General features: G+C 40.7%; 1 protein-coding gene across 6 annotated transcripts in view; it reads right to left on the bottom strand.

Annotated features, from left to right (window-relative positions):
• Positions 1 to 615: 615 nt before the first annotated feature.
• LOC110488151 (DNA topoisomerase II beta) overlaps positions 616 to 25289 on the bottom strand; it is a 47102-nt gene continuing 22428 nt past the window's right edge. For 4 of the 6 annotated variants that reach the window (XM_021560221.3, XM_021560223.3, XM_090227874.1 and 1 more), the window contains 24 exons: positions 17563 to 17720; positions 17141 to 17266; positions 16718 to 16828; positions 16296 to 16401; positions 15943 to 16052; positions 15522 to 15614; positions 14468 to 14582; positions 14020 to 14141; positions 10348 to 10496; positions 9876 to 10107; positions 9340 to 9474; positions 7950 to 8150; positions 7353 to 7548; positions 6612 to 6703; positions 6345 to 6500; positions 5972 to 6055; positions 5473 to 5670; positions 5081 to 5246; positions 4661 to 4822; positions 3192 to 3485; positions 2913 to 3002; positions 1896 to 2036; positions 1584 to 1684; positions 616 to 1475 (listed from right to left, as the gene is read on the bottom strand). In XM_021560221.3, the coding sequence (XP_021415896.2) occupies positions 1284 to 1475; positions 1584 to 1684; positions 1896 to 2036; positions 2913 to 3002; positions 3192 to 3485; positions 4661 to 4822; positions 5081 to 5246; positions 5473 to 5670; positions 5972 to 6055; positions 6345 to 6500; positions 6612 to 6703; positions 7353 to 7548; positions 7950 to 8150; positions 9340 to 9474; positions 9876 to 10107; positions 10348 to 10496; positions 14020 to 14141; positions 14468 to 14582; positions 15522 to 15614; positions 15943 to 16052; positions 16296 to 16401; positions 16718 to 16828; positions 17141 to 17266; positions 17563 to 17720 (3530 nt within the window). In that variant the 3' untranslated portion in view covers positions 616 to 1283. The remainder of the gene's footprint in view (positions 1476 to 1583; positions 1685 to 1895; positions 2037 to 2912; positions 3003 to 3191; positions 3486 to 4660; positions 4823 to 5080; positions 5247 to 5472; positions 5671 to 5971; positions 6056 to 6344; positions 6501 to 6611; positions 6704 to 7352; positions 7549 to 7949; positions 8151 to 9339; positions 9475 to 9875; positions 10108 to 10347; positions 10497 to 14019; positions 14142 to 14467; positions 14583 to 15521; positions 15615 to 15942; positions 16053 to 16295; positions 16402 to 16717; positions 16829 to 17140; positions 17267 to 17562; positions 17721 to 25289) is intronic. The other 2 variants (XM_021560222.3, XM_090227873.1) reach the window with 1 other exon arrangement.

Here is a 25289-nt window from a genome sequence, read left to right as displayed (position 1 = left end):
TTGTTGTTATGCCTGTTCAAAAATGTTCAAAAGTTTAACATTTACAAATAATGTATATCATTGCCTTTTTCACCCCATCGGTATCAGAAAACCTCATTGTCATCATATGCAGTGTTGTATAGTTAGTGTTATTATGAAGAGACATGATCAAATTATGGTTGAGTTTTCTTAACTTTGTCTTTCTGGAGGGTGGGCAGGGCAGCAGGGAGTTGTCATGGTGATTATACATTTACCCAGAACCTCCTGCTGGCCTGGTGGGAAGAGAAAGCAGGACGTCCTCATAGGGAGCTTTACAGTGAGCTTCTATCTTGTTTTCGATTTCAATATTGTCTGTTTGTATATTAACAATGCTTTATATGTTCATATACTGTTTAACTTTACCATGAAATGCCCTGGCAAAGTAATAAAAATATATTTATTTTAAAATACATAACGTGTGAACGTGTTATAACCCAAATATTTAGATTTACTGTAACCTCGAAGCCTTGAATAGTGTGTGTGTGTGTGTGTGTGTGAGAGAGAGAGAGAGAGAATTGTGTTCCTACAGTTCTGCTCTGCAGGAAATAGAGTGAAGTCAATTAAGAAAATCTTACAGAAAACACAACAGCCTGAGAATAATTTACATTTCATTGTTTACTTCCAAGTTCATGTTCAAAAAGGTACATAGTCTCTTCTTTACTTTTTAAACAGTTAAAATGTGCTGAAGCACCGCGTTCCTAACTTCTAAAAGCTGCTTAGGACAAATACAGAACATTTCCATGGTAATAATAATAATTTAAAAAACAAAATTGTTTTGTATGTATAATAAAAAGTGTAAAACACCTACACAGTAGAAAGCATTAAAGTCACCATTAAAATTAAAGGGGGGGGGGGGATGTACAAAAGTCTGTGGGACACAGCACAGGGGTATTTCAACCAGTGTGTGTCTGGTCCTGGTTGAATACTTCAAAACTAAATTCTTCCTTCTTACGTTGAAATAATCACATGATATTTAAACATGACTGGATATTTAAACAACCACTGCCGACACCTATCCCACCTCTCAGATGATTTCTTCTAGAAAGTCAAGGAAGGATGCACATTAAAATTACTCAAGCGATGTGTGTGCAAATGGCTGTTCAAATTGTTTAAAAACCCATCCTTCCTGATTTCATCAAGGTGATCACAGATCATAATTGATTGGATAGGTGACAGCATGGGGTACCAACCAATGAAGATCTGTGATTACTTCAAGGGAGGGAGAAAGCATTGGAACAGAGCCTGTGTGGGAAGGATTCCATGGTCTAGTCGAACATGTCGTACTGATCGTCGTCTGACCCTGACGCTGACTCAGCAAAGTACTTCACTTCCTTCTTGGCCCTGCTTCTGCACGGTCGGTCTCGGGATGCCGTGCCGGATTGGCTGAAACGGTTGGAGTCTACATCATCATCATCTGACATGGGGGGTGGGGTCACGACTGCTTTCTTTGACAGTTTCTACACAGGGAGAAGACGAGAAGACTAAGTATCGTGTTGTATGGAAGTCTTCGTTTTTTAGTATCTTCTTATATCCTATATGATTCAATGACACACACACTTTCTTACCCTACTGGTAGGGGCTTTGGGTGTTTTCCCAGGAGTCTTCTTGGGACTGAAATCATCCTCTTCAGATTCAGACTGCTTCCTCTTCCTCCCTCCGCCTTTACCTACACAGGTAAGGAAAAACACACCCAGGTTACACTCGGTTCACACCCAGGTTACACTCGGTTCACACCCAGGTTACACTCGGTTCACACCCAGGTTACACTCGGTTCACACCCTTTTATAGTCAGTTTACACTTGTCAATCTTTTATATTCATAGAGAAATAGATTGTAAGCTTACTGACTCCACTGGTCATTGTGAGGTAAGCCTGTACCTTTGAGTGGTGTTGCAGGCTTCTTGGAGCCGGTATCTGAGTCGGAGTCCCAAACGGACGTGTCCAACTTCTGTTTTGGTGGCTCTTTGGGTACTGGTGCTTTCCTGGGTTTGGGAGCTGCATCCGAAGGCTTCTTCACTGCTGTGGGTAACAGGGATCAATAATAACAAGGATCTCAGCAAGACACCATGGCTGTGTCTAAAAAACCACCCTATTCCCTATATAGTGCACTACTATAGACCAGAGCCCTATTCCCTATATAGTGCACTACTATAGACCAGAGCCCTATTCCCTATATAGTGCACTACTATAGACCAGAGACCTATTCCCTATATAGTGCACTACTATAGACCAGAGCCCTATTCCCTATATAGTGCACTACTATAGACCAGAGCCCTATTCCCTATATAGTGCACTACTATAGACCAGAGCCCTATTCCCTATATAGTGCACTACTATAGACCAGAGCCCTATTCCCTATATAGTACACTACTATAGACCAGAGCCCTATTCCCTATATAGTGCACTACTATAGACCAGAGCCCTATTCCCTATATAGTGCACTACTATAGACCAGAGCCCTATTCCCTATATAGTGCATATTAATGTAATAGCGGTCATACAACATCATACGAATTGGATGTCGAAAGTATCATACGTGTTGGAAGGACATATAGTATTATACGTCTTGCTCTGAGACCAGGCTGCTTGTTGTGTCAATGTCAAAGGAAAGGAGAATTTTTCCTAGATTGTCATTAGAATTAGGTTAAGGTTAGGAAAAAGGTCAGGGGAAAGGTTAGCTAAAATGCTAGTTGTCTCTGACGCAACTCGAACACACAACCTCTTGATAGCGGTATACGCCCACCCATCCTCCCTGACCAACCTCCCTATTGTTCTGTCTTAAGTAAGCAGCCCATTATTTCATTTGAAACGTAAGAAGTACTTAATGAAGGTACACAAATGTACGTCTGTTTAATGTGGCCAGGCTGTAGATACATATTTGGCTCTGTGTGTTACCTTTCTTAGCTGGGACGGGTTTGTCGAAGGCAGAGCTGCTGGAGTATGAGAAGGCCTTGTCATCCCCGTCACTGTCCAACTTCAGGTCATCTGGAAGACAAGAGTAACTGACATTAACCCTCAGATGAATGCAGGGACTAGGAGATTATGTACAGACAAAGTCCTTTTTCATAGACAAACACACAAGACTGGAAATAAAAACAAGAAATATACATCTAACCTTTTACTAAAGAAAGTACAAGACAAGGCAAACATGCAGACCTTGCTGTGTGAACTCACCACTGTCATTGCTCTTTTCAGAGGAGCAGGCTGATTTGGAGGAGGAGAATATACTCTCTGGTTCCTTCTTCTTCTTTGCTGGTGAGACGGTGGTGGTGGTCTGTTTGGGCGATGGGAAGATATCTTCATCATCATTGCTGTGGTCATTGTATCGGTCTTTAGTTTCGGAGGAGGCAGTGAAGTCATCTTTGCAGGGCCGGGCTGGCAAGGATGCAGCATCATCATCATCATCATCCTCTTCCTCTCCTCCATACTCTTCCTCACTGAAGTCAAATGTGTACTTGGGCTTGGTCGCTGAGGAACAGACAAAGTTCATTATAAATGTGGGTGTGTTTTGAATCACTTGATGTAGTTTGATCGATTTGTAATGATTTCTGAAAGGCAGCATGTCCTAAAAGCCCACTACTAGTGATAAGGAAGAGCTACAGAGAGTTCATAGTGTGAGTCAAATCAGTGTTTTGAGAGCTGAGAATTGTAGCATAACCTCTCCTATTGCATATGGATTGCGTCACGCTGCTGTCAGACTTCAGGCTCATCAAGCCAGGGAGAACCAGACTTTCAGACTTTCAAAGAGCTGATGGAGTTTCAAGTTATAGTCACCCCAGGTGACAGACAGCATAGTGTGTAGAATGACAATGAGGCAAAACTATTATGTTAGAATTAGCAAGACCAGAGTTCTGACCACATGACCTGCAAAGGGAAAATATCACTGCCATTACATTGCTTTCTAACCAAGGAACATGAATTGAGGAGTGAACTGGGGTAGACAGGATATCCATCAACACTTGGAGGACAAATGGAATTAAATAAAAGAGCGTCTTTATTGCAAAAAGTAGAACCACCACGTTTCGGCTTTCTACAGAAATAAGAATGAGGCTTTTAAACATTTCAAAATGGCCTCAAGGACCAATCACAAAGAATATGCAATTAAAAACATAAGATTGGTTAAAACAGTTGAAGAAAAACCAACCAATCGACTACGTGACTGGACCAGAAAAAACTCTAGGCCCAGATAATCTCTCGTAGACCGAGAAACATAACTGGTACAGTACAATCTGTCGTGAAGGAATGGGACGAGCAGCAGTAGTTTCAGTGTTTTTCATTACTGGCATCTTTCCAATTTCGAAAGGAGAGGTGACATTCAAAGTGAGAGAGAGCTACTCGTTCCGGTTCTGTTCCTCATTCTAGCATCTCTTCAGCTCTTCTCTTTACAGGTATAGACCCAGAACTTAAATCGAGCAGCTGACCAATTACGCAAGACTTTAGTTCTGGGTTAACTGAGATTAGGGCCCAGTTAACTACTGTGATCAGGAAAAATGCCTTTCCCTAGTTCTAACAGGACAGTGAACACGAAGAAAACACCCTAAACCACAGTGAAAAAGGAAGCTACTGTCTGAACTTATCCAACAAAAACCAGTCTGTTTTAATGGTGTGTCCTAATGAACACAACCCAGTAGGTAAGTGGTTACCTGAGGCCCGTTGTGACTTGGTGTCTCGGGGGATGACCACAGGTTCACTGTCCTCCAGGTCACTCTCTGATTTGGACTCATCCTCCGACCAGGGGTTACGCTTCTTCACCTTCTTACCAGATGATCCTTTGGGTGTGGGGGGTTTCCTGGCTCTGGGAGTACCTGATATAGAGAACATTCAGATTTCAGGTCTTTTATTTAGTAGCCATGAAGTGTGATTAAAGTAAATGAGCGCCAAAGTTTCCTCTAGTGGTAGAACTTCTGACTCCCAACTACAAATTGCCCCAAGAGGAAGGGATACAATACTTGGGTCCACCACCTACCTGTCTATCCCTCTCATATGTCTCCCCTTCTCCCCCAATTCATGACTGAACCCCAATAAGATGAGACACATGAAAGGAGAATGGAACATCTGCTGACCTGGCTCCTTCTTCTCCTGTTTGACCCGGGGGGCCTTGGGCTTGGCAGGGGTTGTGGCTGGTGTATTAGAGGAGGAGTTGAGGGAGTTCTCCCCTGTTCCCCCGTCTGACCCCAGCACTCCCATCTCATCATCAAACTCCAGCTTCATCACCAGGTCCGCATCACCCTGAGAGGCCAACACACACACACACGTCATGTCTAATGCCTGAAAACACACAGAGAACAATGCAAACAATGCTGAGCTATGACAGAGGTATACAGTTGATCTAAGCTCATACGGCACTGGGTATAAATCATCAACTTCAATGGTTGGAATTGTCTGGAAACATTACAGACTGGACCGTTAATAATGAAGCATAGAGAGGATTCATCTTAAATATGACATGTTATACCTTCTTCTTCTTGGTCATCTTCTTGGAGGCGTCAGTCTTCATGGCCTGTGTGATGGTGGGTACGACCCTGCGGCCGTACAGCGAGGGCAGCGTCTCCTCCAGGTGTAGTTTCTTCACCTTGGGCTTGCCCACCTTGCCCTTCACCAGCTTGGTGCCTCTACCTGCACTCATGTCTGCCTGCTCCTGGGCCTCGATTTTCTGTCACACAGACGGGGAGAGAACACACCACAGTCACTTTTTGTAAATGGTCGAGGTCACTTGTATTGAGGTGACGGTTTATAGTGAAAGGAGATAAAAGCCAAACATATACGAATAGATCTGCTGTCAGTAAAGCCTGGAGAAAGAAACCTGGAGATTAACCGACTTCTCCCCAACAAAAGCAGTCTCGCACAAGTAGGCATGAATGATTGTAGTCCCTTCTTAAGCAGTGACTTAGATGAGTGACTCAGAAGAGTGACAGATGAGTGACTCTGCTGCACATAGTGCTGGTACCACTCACATCCAGTTCTTCAATGAAGACGGCCAGGTCCTCCTTCCACAGATCCTCAGGAGACTTCCTCTGCAGCTCATTCAACTCTCCTTTCTGTTGAACAACACATACTCAGTTGATAAAAGACATGGTGCTAGTAACACAGAGCGTGTGGGTTCCTTTCCCTCTGCGATCACATACACATATTAAAAAAGCACTGATGTTCACACACTATGCTCCAAGAACAAAACACACACACAACTGTTTAAAGACACTCAGCCCCTGACTACTTGTGTAATGTTGCTGCAAATGAATAGCCCTTTGGGGACGATAAAGATCTATTGAATAGAATTGCAAGTCTTTGACAGGCAGGTGTCTACACCCTTCCTCTCTGAGTCAGTACCTTGATGTCTCTCTGTCGGAGCAGCTCGTCCACCTTCTCCTTGGACAGGCACCACAGAGGCATGTTGAGGATGTAGTTGAAGTTTGGTCCCGACAATGACACAGAGTCCACAGAGCCGTCACTGTCATTACCATCACGATCATCCTCCTCCAGAGCCTATAGAGAGACCAGGAAGATGTCCAATCAGAATACAGGGTGTTGAAGCGTCAAGTGGTCTCAGCCAGTCACAGGGCTGAATGTTGGACAGTGGCAGGATGCTAACAGTACCTTTTCCTGTGCTTTGGTCCATGCTGCCACAGGGTCCGACTCAAAGCCTTTCTGCACCAGCATCCTGATCAGATCCCTCTTAGACTTGTTCTCTATAGACAAACAACATTAATATAGCAGTACTCTAGTACCAAATTGCCAATTGAAATAAATATTGAGGGAGAGACAGAGACAGAGGCAGAGGGAGAGACAGAGGCAGAGGGAGAGACAGAGGCAGAGGGAGAGACAGAGGCAGAGACAGAGGCAGAGGCAGAGGCAGAGACAGAGGGAGAGACAGAGGGAGAGACAGAGGGAGAGACAGAGGGAGAGACAGAGGGAGAGACAGAGGCAGAGACAGAGGCAGAGACAGAGGGAGAGACAGAGGGAGAGACAGAGGGAGAGACAGAGGGAGAGACAGAGGCAGAGACAGAGGCAGAGGCAGAGACAGAGGCAGAGACAGAGGGAGAGACAGAGGGAGAGACAGAGGGAGAGACAGAGGGAGAGACAGAGGCAGAGACAGAGGCAGAGACAGAGGCAGAGACAGAGACAGAGGGAGAGACAGAGGGAGAGACAGGGAGAGACAGAGGGAGAGACAGAGGGAGAGACAGAGGGAGAGGCAGAGACAGAGGCAGAGACAGAGGCAGAGACAGAGGGAGAGACAGAGGGAGAGACAGAGGGAGAGACAGAGGGAGAGACAGAGGGAGAGACAGAGGCGGAGGGAGTCCTCTCCCTCTCTCTCTGGGATGCAGTTAAAATTCTCACCGATTGTGATCTTTCCTTCGATCTTCTCCAGTACAAATCGTGCCTGATTGGACAGTTTGGAAGCCTCCGCCCCCAGGCTCCCCACTAACCAATCCTTCCTCAGCTTGTAGTAGTGCAACCGCAGCTCAAAGAACTCCTTGAGAATGTCCTGGACCGAGTCATACCTCTTCAGACAGCCCATGTGGTCAAACAACACCTGAGGGGAGAACAACTACTTTAGATAGTTTTCCTTTCCAAAACAGGTTAAAAACCATGAAACACCTCAAAATGTTTTCCCCTTTTTAGATGATAGACTCATTCCAAAGAATCCCATCATCCAGACAGATGTAATTCCTATAATAGGAGTGCTCTGTATATACACAAAACAGAGCACTTCATCCAAAGAGGTGTATATAATGAATAAACAGTGGGAGTCAATACAGCTATAAGTTCAACTCAAATACAGGGTCGTATTCATTAGCGAAACTGTTTTGCTACGGATAATGAAACCAAGGCGTTTATTATTGAACAAGCTCAGGTAGTTTCTCCCTGTTTCAGTCCGTTTTCTTCTGTTTGGTGCCTAGTGAATAGAACCCAGATTTGGGGAGTGGTACTAACCATGGAGTTGCAGGTGAGGCTGGACTGTAGCTTGAAGACTTTGTGTAGTCCAGCAGCCTCTGCCTGGGCCAGCTTCTCCTCTGACATGCGAACTACAAACTTGACGGTTTGGTCCGTGTGGTACTCCTTATAGTCATTAATCAGAGCTGGAGTCTTCTCTGTCCCCTGGAGCATGGGCTCTAGTACCGACTCCTTGTAGGCCTGGAGGGAGAGAGAGGAGAGAGGGAGGGGAGGGAGAGGAGAGAGAGAGGAGAGTGAGAGAGGAGAGAGGGAGGGGAGGGACAGAGCGAGAGGGAGGAGAGTGAGAGAGGAGGGGGGAGGAGAGAGACAAAGAGGGGCAGGAGGAGAGAGAACAGAGTCCATTACAAGAATTAACAAACACAACATCACAGCATAGAAACAAAGGTTCAACATCTCCTTCACTCATTCCGTCAAAGCAGCTAGATGACCAGAAGTGATGGACAGGTGTGATATATCCTGTCCTTAGTGTACCTGTGTCCAGGTGTGATATATCCTGTCCTTAGTGTACCTGTGTCCAGGTGTGATATATCCTGTCCTTAGTGTACCTGTGTCCAGGTGTGATATATCCTGTCCTTAGTGTACCTGTGTCCAGGTGTGATATATCCTGTCCTTAGCAATAGTGTACCTGTGTCCAGGTGTGATATATCCTGTCCTTAGCAATAGTGTACCTGTGTCCAGGTGTGATATATCCTGTCCTTAGCAATAGTGTACCTGTGTCCAGGTGTGATATATCCTGTCCTTAGCAATAGTGTACCTGTGTCCAGGTGTGATATATCCTGTCCTTAGCAATAGTGTACCTGTGTCCAGGTGTGATATATCCTGTCCTTAGCAATAGTGTACCTGTGTCCAGGTGTGATATATCCTGTCCTTAGCAATAGTGTACCTGTGTCCAGGTGTGATATATCCTGTCCTTAGCAATAGTGTACCTGTGTCCAGGTGTGATATATCCTGTCCTTAGCAATAGTGTACCTGTGTCCAGGTGTGATATATCCTGTCCTTAGCAATAGTGTACCTGTGTCCAGGTGTGATATATCCTGTCCTTAGCAATAGTGTACCTGTGTCCAGGTGTGATATATCCTGTCCTTAGTGTACCTGTGTCCAGGTGTGATATATCCTGTCCTTAGTGTACCTGTGTCCAGGTGTGATATATCCTGTCCTTAGTGTACCTGTGTCCAGGTGTGATATATCCTGTCCTTAGTGTACCTGTGTCCAGGTGTGATATATCCTGTCCTTAGTGTACCTGTGTCCAGGTGTGATATATCCTGTCCTTAGCAATAGTGTACCTGTGTCCAGGTGTGATATATCCTGTCCTTAGCAATAGTGTACCTGTGTCCAGGTGTGATATATCCTGTCCTTAGCAATAGTGTACCTGTGTCCAGGTGCGAACGGGCAGCTCAGTGATCTCAATGGTGTTCTTGTCCAGGACAGAGATCTCTCCACTGACCATGTACTGGTTCTGACCCAACTCATGGATCACGCCTTTAAAGTTCTTATAGCTGGGCAGCTGGGAAAGGAGAGACGTAGGAATATTCAGTCAAACGTCATTATGTTAGCTGACTTACTTATAACATGATTAACACAAATCTTGATTATCGTTCCCAGCAGTGGACTCCAGCCTGCTGAACTTCTGGATGACCGCAGACACAGAAAGTTGGTGGTTTATCCAGTTCAATCAAAACATGTTTTAAAATCCCAAATGACAATTGACTTAGCTAAAGGTTTTAATGTATAATGGTATCAATGTACAAAAATATTAATCAGAGTTGATATGCTTTAAACAATAAAATCCTAAAACCAAATGAACAATAGCGCTGCTTGTGGGTCCACAACAAATTTCCCCCCTGGGACAATAAAGTTGATCTTATCTTATGTAATGAAATACGTTTGAACGTTGTAAATGTTCACCATGGGCAGAGGGTCCTGCATGTTGAGCATGCGGTACAGGTTGTTGACTATCTCTCTGTGGTCGTAGTTGGGGATCTTGCAGGCCCAGCCCGTCCCGATGCCCTCGGCCCCGTTCACCAGCACCAAAGGGAGGATGGGGATGTACCACTCTGGCTCCACCTTCTGGTTGTCATCATTCAGGAACTTCAGCAGGCTGGAGTCCACCACTGGGAACAACATCTTGGCCAGAGGACTGAGAAAGTGACATTACTTCATAATAAATACATTTTTAAAGCATTTAGAGTTTTAATGTGTTTTATGAAAGGTGATGTATAAACAAAGTTTACCAGAAATACATCATTAACCTTTTTTTTTTTTAAATCAAGCAGGTATGACTGCACTTCAGGATGACACAATGGCCCATACAAATCATACAACAAGTAGACCAATCAAATAGCTAGCACAATTCTGTTTTGACCCTGGGAGGCATTACCTGAGCATGGTGAAGATGTAACGGGGGCTGGCAGCATCCTTGCCCCCGTTGATGCGGGTACCAAACTGACCCAGCGGCTGCAGGATGTTCACGTTGTTGCTGCCCACAAAGTTCTGGGCCAAGTTCACAATCGTCATCAACAGGGATTGCTGATCACACACAAACAGAGGCACACGTGTCAAAACAGCGTTGTTGTGGGAAACAAAGTCTCTTCAGACAGTATTGATTTAAAGTGGAAGATAGCTCTCTAACTATATTTCAATAGTGGTGTAAAGTACTTATGTAAATATACTTTAAAGTACTACTTATATAGTTTTTTGGGGTATCTGTACTTTACTATTAATGTATTTTTACAACTTTTACTCCACTACATTCCTAAAGAACATCATGTACTTTTTACACCATACATTTTCCCTGACACCTAAAAGTACTTGTTACATTTAGAATTTTTAGCAGGAGAGGAAAAGGGTCCAATTCACACAATTATCAAGAGAAAATCCCTCGTCATCCCTACTGCCTCCAATTATTAATGTCTGACTGTTGGCTTTGAAAGCCCATGAAAGCCCATGAAAGCCCATGAAAGCCCATGAAAGCCCATGAAAGCCCATGAAAGCCCATGAAAGCCCATGAAAGCCCATGAAAGCCCATGGCTTTCTGTAAATAAAATAAAAAACAAGAAAATGGTGCCATCTGGTTTGCTTAATATAAGGAATTTGAAATCATTTGTACTTTAAATTTGACTTTTGATACTTAAGTATATTTTAGCAATTACATTTACTTTTGATACTTAAGTATATTTCAAACCAAATACTTTTAAATGTTTACTCAAGTAGTATTTTGCTGGGTCACTTTTATTTGAGTCATTTTCTATTAAGGTATCTTTACTTCAAGTATGATAATTGGGTACTTTTCCACCACTGTATTTCCTTTAGCTCAGTAAATATATTTCCTATTGCTCAGTAAGTATATTTCATATACGTAGTTCAGTAAGCATATTTCATATACGTAGCTCAGTAAGTATATTTCATATACGTAGCTCAGTAAATATATTTCCTATTGCTCAGTAAGTATATTTCATATACGTAGTTCAGTAAGCATATTTCATCTACGTAGCTCAGTAAGTATATTTCATATACGTAGCTCAGTAAGTATATTTCATATACGTAGTTCAGTAAGCATATTTCATCTACGTAGCTCAGTAAGTATATTTCATATACGTAGCTCAGTAAGTATATTTCATATACGTAGTTCAGTAAGCATATTTCATCTACGTAGCTCAGTAAGTATATTTCATCTACGTAGCTCAGTAAGTATATTTCATATACGTAGCTCAGTAAGTATATTTCATATACGTAGTTCAGTAAGCATATTTCATCTACGTAGCTCAGTACGCATATTTCATCTACGTAGCTCAGTACGCATATGTCATATACGTAGCTCAGTAAGTATATGTCATATACGTAGCTCAGTAAGTATATGTCATATACGTAGCTCAGTAAGTATATGTCATATACGTAGCTCAGTAAGTATATGTCATATACGTAGCTCAGTAAGTATATTTCATATACGTAGCTCAGTAAGTATATGTCATATACGTAGCTCAGTACGCATATGTCATATACGTAGCTCAGTAAGTATATGTCATATACGTAGCTCAGTAAGTATATGTCATATACGTAGCTCAGTAAGTATATGTCATATACGTAGCTCAGTAAGTATATTTCATATACGTAGCTCAGTAAGTATATGTCATATACGTAGCTCAGTAAGTATATGTCATATACGTAGCTCAGTAAGTATATGTCATATACGTAGCTCAGTAAGTATATGTCATATACGTAGCTCAGTAAGTATATGTCATATACGTAGCTCAGTAAGTATATGTCATATACGTAGCTCAGTAAGTATATGTCATATACGTAGCTCAGTAAGTATATTTTAATATACGTAGCTCAGTAAGTATATTTTAATATACGTAGCTCAGTAAGTATATTTTAATATACGTAGCTCAGTAAGTATATTTTAATATACGCAGCTCAGTAAGTATATTTCAATATACGTAGCTCAGTAAGTATATTTCATATACGTAGCTCAGTAAGTATATTTCATATACGTAGCTCAGTAAGTATATGTCATATACTTAGCTCAGTAAGTATATTTCATATACGTAGCTCAGTAAGTATATGTCATATACGTAGCTCAGTAAGTATATTTCATATACGTAGCTCAGTAAGTATATTTCATATACGTAGCTCAGTAAGTATATGTCATATACTTAGCTCAGTAAGTATATTTCATATACGTAGCTCAGTAAGTATATGTCATATACGTAGCTCAGTAAGTATATTTCATATACGTAGCTCAGTAAGTATATTTCATATACGTAGCTCAGTAAGTATATTTCATATACGTAGCTCAGTAAGTATATGTCATATACGTAGCTCAGTAAGTATATGTCATATACGTAGCTCAGTAAGTATATGTCATATACGTAGCTCAGTAAGTATATTTCAATATACGCAGCTCAGTAAGTATATTTCAATATACGTAGCTCAGTAAGTATATTTCATATACGTAGCTCAGTAAGTATATTTCATATACGTAGCTCAGTAAGTATATGTCATATACGTAGCTCAGTAAGTATATGTCATATACGTAGCTCAGTAAGTATATGTCATATACGTAGCTCAGTAAGTATATTTCATATACGTAGCTCAGTAAGTATATTTCATATACGTAGCTCAGTAAGTATATTTAATATACGTAGCTCAGTAAGTATATTTAATATACGTAGCTCAGTAAGTATATGTCATATACGTAGCTCAGTAAGTATATTTAATATACGTAGCTCAGTAAGTATATTTAATATACGTAGCTCAGTAAGTACATTTCATATACGTAGCTCAGTAAGTATATTTAATATACGTAGCTCAGTAAGTATATTTCATATACGTAGCTCAGTAAGTATATTTCATATACGTAGCTCAGTAAGTATATTTCATATACGTAGCTCAGTAAGTATATTTAATATACGTAGCTCAGTAAGTATATGTCATATACGTAGCTCAGTAAGTATATGTCATATACGTAGCTCAGTAAGTATATTTCATATACGTAGCTCAGTAAGTATATGTCATATACGTAGCTCAGTAAGTATATTTCATATACGTAGCTCAGTAAGTATATTTCATATACGTAGCTCAGTAAGTATATTTCATATACGTAGCTCAGTAAGTATATTTAATATACGTAGCTCAGTAAGTATATGTCATATACGTAGCTCAGTAAGTATATGTCATATACGTAGCTCAGTAAGTATATTTCATATACGTAGCTCAGTAAGTATATGTCATATACGTAGCTCAGTAAGTATATTTCATATACGTAGCTCAGTAAGTATATTTCATATACGTAGCTCAGTAAGTATATTTCATATACGTAGCTCAGTAAGTATATTTCATATACGTAGCTCAGTAAGTATATTTCATATACGTAGCTCAGTAAGTATATTTCATATACGTAGCTCAGTAAGTATATTTCATATACGTAGCTCAGTAAGTATATTTCATATACGTAGCTCAGTAAGTATATGTCATATACGTAGCTCAGTAAGTATATTTAATATACGTAGCTCAGTAAGTATATTTCATATAGCTCAGTAAGTTTACGGACCTCTCCGTGATGGTAGGCAGACATCTCTGCTACTGAACCAGCCAGCTGAGCCACCTTCACCTCCCTCTTATCATTCCTCTTCATACAGGTGAACAGCACTTTCCTCTGGCCTGGCTTCAGTCCTACACACATACACACATGACATCATCAAAAGAGGACCACACCACATCTCTTCAAAAGGGGATCACAAGTGGACCGCATGAGGAGTAGGTGTTGCAACAAACAGCTAATGGGGATTGAAATAAACAAATGATACACGTCATCAATGGGGGACCACTTCACACAAACAATTATTCAAGAGGAAGGTGAAGAACTCTGTTAAAATCAAGTTTCCAGGCTTCTCAGTTCCCTTATGAAACTTCAAAGCCATTTGACAACAAACACAACAACAAAGCTACTAAGACAAGAGTGTCCAGGGAGATAGTCTAGTGGATCGAAGCATACGTACCGTCCACCAAGGATGGGATGGATCTCTCGTTGTCGGAGTTGGAGAAGAGGATGAGTTCTTTGTTGATGAAGTCATTGTAGGAGAGGTGTTTCGCCTGCGTGCCGTACAGGTATTGCTGTATGGGGACAATAAAAGGATGAAACGTAAAGTGACTTTAATCAGGGCTATGATGTTGTTATGGTCTTATCAGTGCCACAAGGGAGAGTGTTGTCTACTTTGCATCAGCGACCGACAGCAAACAGAGTCATTTACAAAACTGTGTTCCGTGCAGGTATTGCTGTAGGATGAAATAGAAATAAACAGAACTGAAGCAGAGCTCTGATGATGTCACCGGTGTTAGACATGGTTCTGATGGGATTCACAAGGGGAAAGCAGCTGCTACTTTACATCAGTGATAGACAGTAGAGAATTTTCAGGAAATATTTCCATTTCAATGCTTAGGATATTTGGGTAACACGGGCTGAACACAAATCCTCAGAGGCGTGTGAATCTGAGCCAGCTAAAGACTCTAAACAAGCTGTGATACATCATGGTCCAAGTAACTCCCATGGTGGAGAGATCCCTCTATGAAAACACAAACATCTGAACAGTCTACATCCTCTTCCTTTAATCAAACTCCAATATCAAAATGTCTCTCACTGGGTGCATCTCAATAGTCTGCTGCTTCCTCTCCTTGTCTCCTTTCCTTCATCTGCACTGATGTGAATGATCTGGACATTCTCTCACAGTGCAGATGGAACCTAGATGTTTCAGTGAAGCACACTTGTGTGATGAGTAACCGTTGCAGAGACCTGAAGATTAACGCAATAGGAGGTATGCAAAACTTGTTATACTGGCTGTATTTCTACCTACTTGAATGGTGAATATCTCAGATACACATGAAAACATGTAATGACACCTGGAATTGATAGATCACTCAGAGATGCACAAATACAATATAACACAAAAAAGTGGATACATCTTTTGTTTATTAAAGCTAAGCGGGCTAACAGTCTTCTGGCATGCAGGAGACCCAGGTTTGAACCCAGTCGGTCACACAGTCAGTCCCGCTCACCTCTGGCAGGCCGTGCATCCTCCTCTGTCTCCTGTCCTCCATAAAGTTAGTGAGCCACTCCTTCCTGTCGTCAGTCTTCTTCTTACTGAACGCCTAGAGACAGGCAGCAATGGATAGATCACTGTTCGTGTCATTCAAACAAAATCACTGTCAGTCCTCTCTCCATTTGGCAAGGATCTCTCAAGCAGAGCACTGACAAATCCCAAAGTCAAAACAAAGTCTCAGGTGTGAGTTGACAGAAGGATTGAAGAAAGCACTAAGTGTGTGCACAGCAATCCTCGCTTGAGGAATATATTTTCTAAAATGTTTTAGCCATTTCAGAATTGATTTTCTACCTTTTCTAGACATTTGTTCTGTACATTTACTGAAACCATGTTCAGAAGACCAAGACAGGGAAAAGGAGAGAGAGTGTTAAACCCACCAGTGTGATGGCAGCATCGTCCTCTGTCCCGCCGTATCTAAACATGATCCGGTGTTTCTCCATGTCTGCAAAGTACTCCTTGGCCTCCTTGCTTGTGCTGGTACCCAAACCTGGAACACAAGCAATCAAACACTCAAACCCTTTTCACAGTACCGTGGCAACCCAAACTGTGCTGGCTGGCTAAAATATTATTTTCCCACATTGTCCTTTCCAGCATGCTCCAGCAACTATGGTGGATGTATACTCAGGCCAGTATAGTAGAGCTTGGCTCGATTTGCCTCAGTAGTGTGAAACAGAATAGCTTCTAACAATAATGGTTAGTTTGGAGGATTATCCACATGTGATGAACAAACCTTTGTAGTACTTTATATGCCAGGTTTTAAAGTTGACTGTCTGTTTCTTCCATTCGTCAAACTCTGGAATGCTGTAGAAAGCATGCTCCTGTTTATTCTTGTTCACCTGCAGGAAAGAGTTCAAAGCAGCATTACAACCATGCTTGCTAGTTTTAAGCCAATCTAAACGTTGTTTGTGTTTTATAACAGTTTAAAGTAAGTTGCCATAAGCTGAAATTAGAGGTCACGACTGTGTCATGTAGTCCTTGTCCTATGATGGAGGTTTCAGCCGGTGTAGATTTGCAAACACTGAAGAGTTCAAGCCAAGGGGAAGTGATAGGGAGAAAATTGGGACCGGCTGTACCAATGTATGAATCTTACTTTGACTATATAGAATGTGTCTAATAGCCCAGAACCCCTGCTATTACCTGTGTGAGTCTTACCTTAACGATGGGCGTGATGAACTCCTCCAGGAAGGTGTGTTTGAGCAGGGATGGCCAGTTGTGATGGAAGAAGTTGATGAGCAAACCCTTGATATGGGAGCCATCCTGATCCTGTCAGCAGATCATCAACACAAACACACACTATTAGTATGGATTGTTATGACCCAAGGGTGCATCCAAAATGATAACCTATTCCATATGTAGTGCATTACTTTTGGTGCATTACACCATACTATTTAGGGAATATCATGCCATTTCAGAGTAACCTTAGAGTGTAACTTCAACAAAACAAGGCTTTGAACATGCATACTGTATGAAAGATGCTTTACGCTCATTGTTGTTACAATTATTGATGATGAAAATCCCAAGACATGGGTCAATTATAGACGTCAGTCGTTGGTGGGATTGATAAAGTATTAGAACCTGATCGGTCATGATCATGATCTTGCCGTAGCGTAGGGATCTCAGAGACTCTGGGTCGTCGTAGCTCTTCTTGTACTGCAGACCCACGATCTTGATGATGTTGTTGATCTCTGCGTTCTCCATGATCTGGTGGGAAAGAGAAAAATGGATTGTGTCAGTGTTTCCCCTAACATAATATAGGCAGGGTGGGCCACTCTAGCTCTGGTGGAGTTTGGCTTCAGTTGATCTCAATTTCCTTTTCAGTTGATCTGAATGGTTATTGCCCCACATTTGGGAAATCATTTATGTATTTCCCTTCAGTAATTATCTCTTTACAAGATAACTTATTATTGTGGTGTAAGTCTGATAGCTACTTGAATCATTTAGATTGTAATCACCCATACACTCTCCCAGACCAACCTAACGGCTCTCTACTCTCTCACCTGTTTGTGTGTGGCCTCCCGTACATTCAGGATCTTTCCTCTTAGTGGGAAGACACCATAGCGATCACGCCCGATGACGCCGAGCCCGGAGACGGCCAGGGACTTGGCTGAGTCCCCCTCAGTCAGGATCAGAGTGCATTCAGACGAGTGTTTACCACCTGGGGTGAAGACAGGAGTAAAACGTGCAGTTCAGCTAGTGTTTAAACAGTGTTTATTTTTATTTTTTTGAATATCCAAAACATACAATATACTTGCAGTGAAGCCACTCAACAACTATACCACACCAGTCATCCAACAGACTCCCATTCAGAGCGACACACAGAAGCATCCAGGGTCAATGCCCTGCTCAAGGGCACGTCAACAGATCTCCCACAAGGCCAAAAAAGACAGGGACGCAAACCCTCCAAGATCCCCCCACAGTTCCACATAGCTGTCCCTCCACCACCCGAGACCCCTCCCACAGCCCCCCTGCCCCCCAAGAAAAAAGAAAAGTCAATAATAAAAGAAAATTCATTCCATTCCCCACCCCCCCAATGCACCAACAACCAATGAAGTTAACTCATGAGAAAAAAGACAAAAGAAAACAACGCAAAAAAAACTAAAGACATCAAGGACAACTAAAATCATAACAGCAAGTCCAATAGTGCATGTCTGGCACTATTACATGTGTGTGTGTCCGTGTATGAGTGTATTTGAATGAGAGTGTGTGTATATGCATGTGTACAAACACCTGCACGGCATCAGCCTCAAACAACACTATCTCTCAGTGTCATTCAAACGTACTTTTTATTATGTTTTATTTTTTATACTTTATATTTCACCATCATTCTATCTCCCGCCCAGCAACGCCACTCCCACTTGTCTCCAATTCCACATCCCAACCCTCAGCTTCCCTCAGCCCAGCCCACCTATCTCTGCTGGCTACTCTCTTCGGATTTCTAAGCAACATAAAAAAGTTAAAAGTTTGGGGGTCACTTAGAAATGTCCTTGTTTTAGAAAGAAAAACATTTTTTTGTCCATTAAAATAACGTCAAATTGATCAGAAATACAGTGTAGACATTGTTAATATTGTAAATTACTATTGTATCTGGAAACGGCAGATTTTTTATGGAATATCTACATAGGCGTACAGTGGCCCATTATCAGAAACCATCACTCCTGTGTTCAAATGGCACGTTGTGTTAGCTAATCCAAGTTTATCATTTTAAAAGGCTAATTGATCATTAGAAAACCCTTTGCAATTATGTTAGCACAGCTGAAAACTGTTGTCCTGTTAAAGAAGCAATAAAACTGGCCTTCTTAAGACTAGTTGAGTATCTGGAGCATCAGCATTTGTGGGTTCGATTACAGGCTCAAAATAGCCAGAAACAAAGAACTTTCTCCTGAAACTCATCAGTCTATTCTTGTTCTGAGAAATTAAGGCTATTCCATGCGAGAAATTGACAAGAAACTGAAGATCTCGTACAACGCTATGTACTACTCCATTCACAGAACAGCGCAAACTGGCTCTAATCAGAATAGAAAGAGGAGTGGGAGGCCCCAGTGCACAACTGAGCAAGAAGACACATACATTAGAGTGTCTAGTTTGAGAAACAGACGCCTCACAAGTCCTCAACTGGCAGCATCATTAAATAGTACCCACAAAACACCAGTCTCAACATCAACAGTGAAGAGGAGACTCCGAGATGCTGGCCTTCTAGGCAGAGTTCCTCTGTCAAAGAAAGTTGCAAAGAAAAAGCCACATCTCAGACTGGCCAATAAAAATAAAAACATTAAGATGGGCAAAAGAATAGACACTGGACAGAGGAACTCTGCCTACAAGGCCAGCATCCCGGAGTCGCCTCTTCACTGTTGATGTCGAGACTGGTGTTTCGCAGGTATTATTTAATGAAGCTGTCAGTTGAGGACTTTCTGCTCAATTTAATGTTATTTTAATGGTCAAAAAATATATTTTCTTTCAAAAACAAGGGTATATCTTTCAACTATGCTGTGATGTTTAACGTACAATTTCAATCTATGTAATCGAATAGAATCCACAGATTGTAAAAGTATTTATCTTGAACTTGCAAAGAGTACTAGTATATTAGTAACTGACTGGCCCGGTCTCTCCAGATCTCCTAACAGTACTATTTCTAGGGTCAATTTTAGATCAAATGTTATGCATTTTTAGCCATTCCTTAACCTGAGACCAGAAACAGGCTACCTGAGGGCAATACCAAAATAAATGGTCTATTGATTCTGTATCCTCACAACAAAATCTGCCGAGCGTTGATGATTTTATGCCCCAAATATTCAACATTTTGTTGATGGCAAGAACTCTATATAATAATTTTAGATGAAAAGCACGAAGTCTTGAATCTTGCATCGTTTTATATATCAACTCATACACCCTGTACCATGGAAACTCTCTCCCAACTATTTTGCAATCTGTGTGGTACAGTTGTCAACATCCTGGTCCTCAAATGAAACTGGTATACATTCCTATTTATGCTATTTTTATTCCTCTGACAGTTTTGATCCTTTATATGTGGCAGAAAGACCAGCTCCCCATCTCCTCCCGCTGCCACCTGCCTCCTCCATTTTTGGGTTAATGCTGTAATAAATTGGTTGTACTCTTGGATTGAGCCGATCGTCCCATACAATTCTGATAACTCCATGAAAGACAAAACTCTACCATTCCAATTTACAATATAATTTAAGAACAAAATACCCTTTTCAAACATCTTTCCAATAAATACAGGTATTTTATCAACCAGCACATTTGAGTTCAGTCATAATATTTGTTCTAGCCAGCTCTGCAATGCTTGTTTGAAAAGAGAGAAAATGAGACACGGCAATCTGCACAAAGGCAAAAAGGCCATTTCTAAACTATGAGCGTTTCTTAGTAATCTACTTGAGAACCATTTAGGGTTCAAGTAAAACTTTTGAATAAGTGAAGCTTTTAGAGAGAGGTTTAGTGCTTTTAAAATGTAATACTCTCAACCCACCCAATTAATGTTCATTATATAGATAGACACGCTTTATTTAGTCTGGTTTAGCGTCCCAGATAAAATATTTTTTTTCTCATATGATTTGAAAAACGAATCATCAGGAGTAGGCAGCAGAGTAAACTGAGATATGACTAACGAGTTAATCAGGGACATTTTTCCATAAATAGACAGGCATTTACCTCTCCATGGTTGCAGGATTTTGTCTATTTTTACTTCTCTATTGAAATTCATTGTGGAGAGCTTATTTATATATTTTGTGATAGGAATATCAAGTTTGTCTACTTCACCATCAGTCCATTTTATAGGTAAACTGCAGGGTAATGTAAAAGTTGGATTTTTTAAAGAGCCAATACATAGTCATAACTAGGTTTTAGTCCAGAGGCCAGAAAAGTTATCTAGATCTTCAATGAGACATTGCAGGGATCTGGCTTGGGAACTTAATATAAAACTTGAGTCATCGGCATACATGGACACCTTTGTTTTTAAACCTTGGATTTCTAATCCTATAATGTTGTTATTGGATCTCATTTTAATAGCTAGCATTTAGATGGCCATAACGAATAGATATGGTGATACCAGACATCCTTAACTCCTCTTAACAATTCAAAACTCTCGGAGAAGCAGCCGCTATCTATTTTACACCTGGGGTTGCTATACATTACTTTTACCCATTTTATAAGAGAATTACCGAAATTGAAAAAAATCCAGGCATTTATAAATAAAATCCAGTTTTACTTTATCAAATTACTTTTCAAAATCTGCTATAAATACCAGGCCTGGCTTCTTAGATGTTTCATGATGTTCTATTATTTCTAGTAGTTGTCGTATATTATCTCCAATGTAAAAAACCTGTCTGATTAGGATGAACAATACCTGGTAAAACCCTTTTAATTCTAGGTGCTATGCATTTCGCTAGTATTTTTGCATCACAACACTTTAAGGGGCCTCCAGGTTTTTTTTAATAGACTGGACCTTTATATTTGCCATCTGGGTCTTGTTTTAATAATAGTGAAATCAGACCTTCCTGCTGAGTACCTGACAGACAACCATTTCTATAGGAGTAGGTAAAACAATCTAGCATATCAAAAAAGTTTGAAATACAGTTGAAGTCAGAAGATAACATACACCTTAGCCAAATACATTTAAACTCAATTTTTCACAATTCCTGACATTTAATCCAAGTAAAAATGCCCTGTTTTAGGCCAGTTAGGATCCCCACTTTATTTTAAGAATGTGAAATGTCAGAATAATAGTAGAGAAAATTATTTATTTCAGCTTTTATTTCTTTCATCAAATTCCCAGTGGGTTAGAAGTTTACATACACTCAATTAGTATTTGGTAGCATTGCCTTTAAATTGTTTAACTTGGGTCAAACATTTCAGGTAGCCTTCCACAAGCTTCCCACAATAAGTTGGGTGAATTTTGGCCCATTCCTCCTGACAGAGCTGGTGTAACTGAGTCAGGTTTGTAGGCCTCCTTGCTTGTACACACTTTTTCAGTTCTGTCCACAAATTTTCTATAGGATTGAGGTCAGGGCTTTGTGATGGCCACTCCAATACCTTGACTTTGTTGTCCTTAAGCCATTTTGATACAACTTTGGAAGTATGTTTGGGGTCATTGTCCATTTGGAAGACCCATTTGCGACCAAGCTTTAACTTCCTTACTGATGTCTTGAGATGTTACTTCAATATATCCACATAAATTTTCCTACCTCATGATGCCATCTATTTTGTGAAGTGCACCAGTCCCTTCTGCAGCAAAGCACCCCCACAACATGATGCTGCCACCCCCGTGCGTGACGGTTGGGATGGTGTTCTTCGGATTGCAAGCCTCCCCATTTTTCCTCCAAACATAACGATGGTCATTATGGCAAAACAGTTCTATTTTTGTTTTATCAGACCAGAGGACATTTCTCCAAAAAGTACAATCTTTGACCCCATGTGCAGTTGCAAACCGTAGTCTGGCTTTTTTAATGGCGGTTTTGGAGCAGTGGCTTCTTCCTTGCTGAGCAGCCTTTCAGGTTATGTCGATATAGGACTTGTGTTACTGTGGATATAGATACTTTTGTACCCGTTTCCTCCAGCAGCTTCACAAGGTCCTTTGCTGTTGTTCTGGGATTGATTTGCACTTTTCGCACCAAAGTACGTTCATCTCAAAGAGACAGAACGCGTCTCCTTCCTGAGCGGTATGACGGCTGCGTGGTCCCATGGTGTTTATACTTGCGTGCTATTGTTTGTACAGATGAACGTGGTACCTTCAGGCGTTTGGAAATTGCTCCCAAGGATTAACCAGACTTGTGAAGGTCTACAATTTTTTTTCTGAGGTCTTGGCTGATTTCTTTTGATTTTCCCATGATGTCAAGCAAAGAGGCACCAGGTTTGATGGTAGGCCTTGAAATACATCCACAGGCACACCTACAATTGACTCAAATGATGTAAATTAGCCTATCAGAAGCTTCTAAAACCATTACATAATTTTGGGGAATTTTCAAGCTGTTTGAAGGCACAGTCAACTTAGTGTATGTAAACTGGAATTGTGATACAGTGAATTATAAGTGAAATAATCTTGTGAAATAAACAGTTGTTGGAAAAATGACTTGTGTCATGCACAAAGTAGATGTCCAAACCGACTTGCCAAAACTATAGTTTGTTAACAAGAAATTTGTGGAGTGATTGAAAAACGAGTTTTAATGACTCCAACCAAAGTGTATGTAAACTTCCGACTTCAACTGTACCTCCACCGGTATGCCATCAAGCCCTGGGGTTTTTCCAGACTGAAAGGATTTAATAGCCTTAAAACCCTTTGGATGAATTGCGTGCCCATGGTAAACTGAAAAAAAATCTGTCCAAAATTGCTAATATATGCATATAATTATTAGATAGAAAACACTCTAAAGCTTCTAAAACCGTTTGAATTATGTCTGTAAGTATAGCAGAACTCACAGGGCAGGCAATCTCCCAAACTATTTTGGGGAGCCTGAAACTTGGGGCAACTTTGACGTCATCGCCCCCACCCTTCCCAACCAGCTATGGATCTGGAGACACTTTCTATGTCTTCCACTAGATGTCCTCATTCAGTACAGCGTTGTGCAAATCCTGTGAGTTTTGACCCTTTGGCAGGCAAAAGACTGAGTGTCGCGAGAAAATACACAGTGGCCAGAGCTCGCTTTTTGGAGAGACGTTCCTTTGTTCCAGAATGCCTGAGAAGAAGCAAGAATGTCCGATAGATTAGATAATTGTTTTGTACGTTTAGAACAATCTAAAGCTTGATTCTGTACTTAGTTTGACCAGTTTAGTCGACATATAATATGTAATTTTGAAGTTTTGATGCGCAACTGTTCGGGACCAGAAGTCATTTTGGCTGCATTTCAGCTGGAACTTGAAGCATATGCTAATACAAAGACACACGACTTGAAACCAAATGATGTTTTGGGTAAGTATGACTCCTTCCACTACATTCTGATCAAAGACCATCAAAGGTAAGGGAATATTTATGTTGTAATTTTGTTTTTCTGTTGACTCCAACATAGCGGAGAAATATTGCTTATGTCTGAGCGCCGTCTCAGATTATTGAATAGTGAGCGATTTCTGTAACGTTAAAAAGAAATGTGACAAAGCGATTGCATTAAGAAGCAGTGTATCTTTCTAACTATATGTAGAACATGTATATTTAGTCAAAGTTTATGATGTGTATTGCTGTTATCTGGCGTTATCTGGCGGAGCTATCTATAATTTCTCCGGACATTTTTTAGCATTTTCTGAACATGGCGTCAATGTAAACAGAGATTTATGGATATAAATAGCATATCATTGAAAAAAACATAAATGTACTGTGTAACATGTCCTATTACTGTCATCTGATGAAGATTTTCAAAAGGTTAGTCAATTATTTTTCTTTTAATCCTGTGTTTGTGATTGCATCTTTTGTTTGACAAAATGGCTACATATCGTCTGTGTCTTTGTGGTGGTTTGACATACATATGTGCTATGTTTTCGCCGTAAAACATTTTAGAAATCTGACTCGCTGGGTAGATGAACAAGGTGTTTATCTTTCATTTGAGCTATTGGACTTGTTAATGTGTGAAGGTTAAATATTTACAAGAATATTTTTGCATTCTGTGCGCCACTGTTTCAGTTGAGCGGGGGGGTGTGGTACCCCTAGGGGAACCTGTAACGTTAACAAGATGTATTAATTAAAAAGTTCCTCCTCTGTAATTTGGCCTTCGCACTGATCTTTCTGTACATTTGTTAATTTTCCATGTTTTGTATTATTCCTTACCGTAATCTTCATTCAGTGGGAGAGGATGAGACGGAAAAGAGAACATCTGCTTCAAATATTTAGCTTCCTCTTTTAAAATATCATTTGGGGAATCATAGATTACTTTGTCTTCAGTAATGAGTTTCTGCAAATTATTTTTGTTAGCTTTCCTGTGTTGGAGATTCAGGAAGAATTTTGTGCATTTTTCTCCATATTCCCATCCAGTTTGCTTTATTTTTGTAATAGATTACATTAGATCGTTCTTGAGTTCTTTTTGTTTTTCCTCTAACATATTTTGTATCTCTGTAGTATTGTTTTTATTGCTATCTACCTGTACTATTAGTTCATGGATTTCCCTTTTTAGTCTTGTCTCTTTAGCCAGAAACTGCTTTTTTATTATTGATGAATTGATTATTGAATTCAATGACCTCTGAAGGTACATTTAAAATGTATCCCAAACAATAAGTGGATTTTCTGTTC

Source organism: Oncorhynchus mykiss, chromosome 30, assembly GCF_057628025.1.
Source record: "Oncorhynchus mykiss isolate SJ-2025 chromosome 30, ASM5762802v1, whole genome shotgun sequence".
Classification (NCBI taxonomy): Eukaryota; Metazoa; Chordata; class Actinopteri; order Salmoniformes; family Salmonidae; genus Oncorhynchus; species Oncorhynchus mykiss.
The sequence above is the reverse complement of the archived record's forward strand: the minus strand, read 5'-3'. Positions and strand labels throughout refer to the sequence as shown.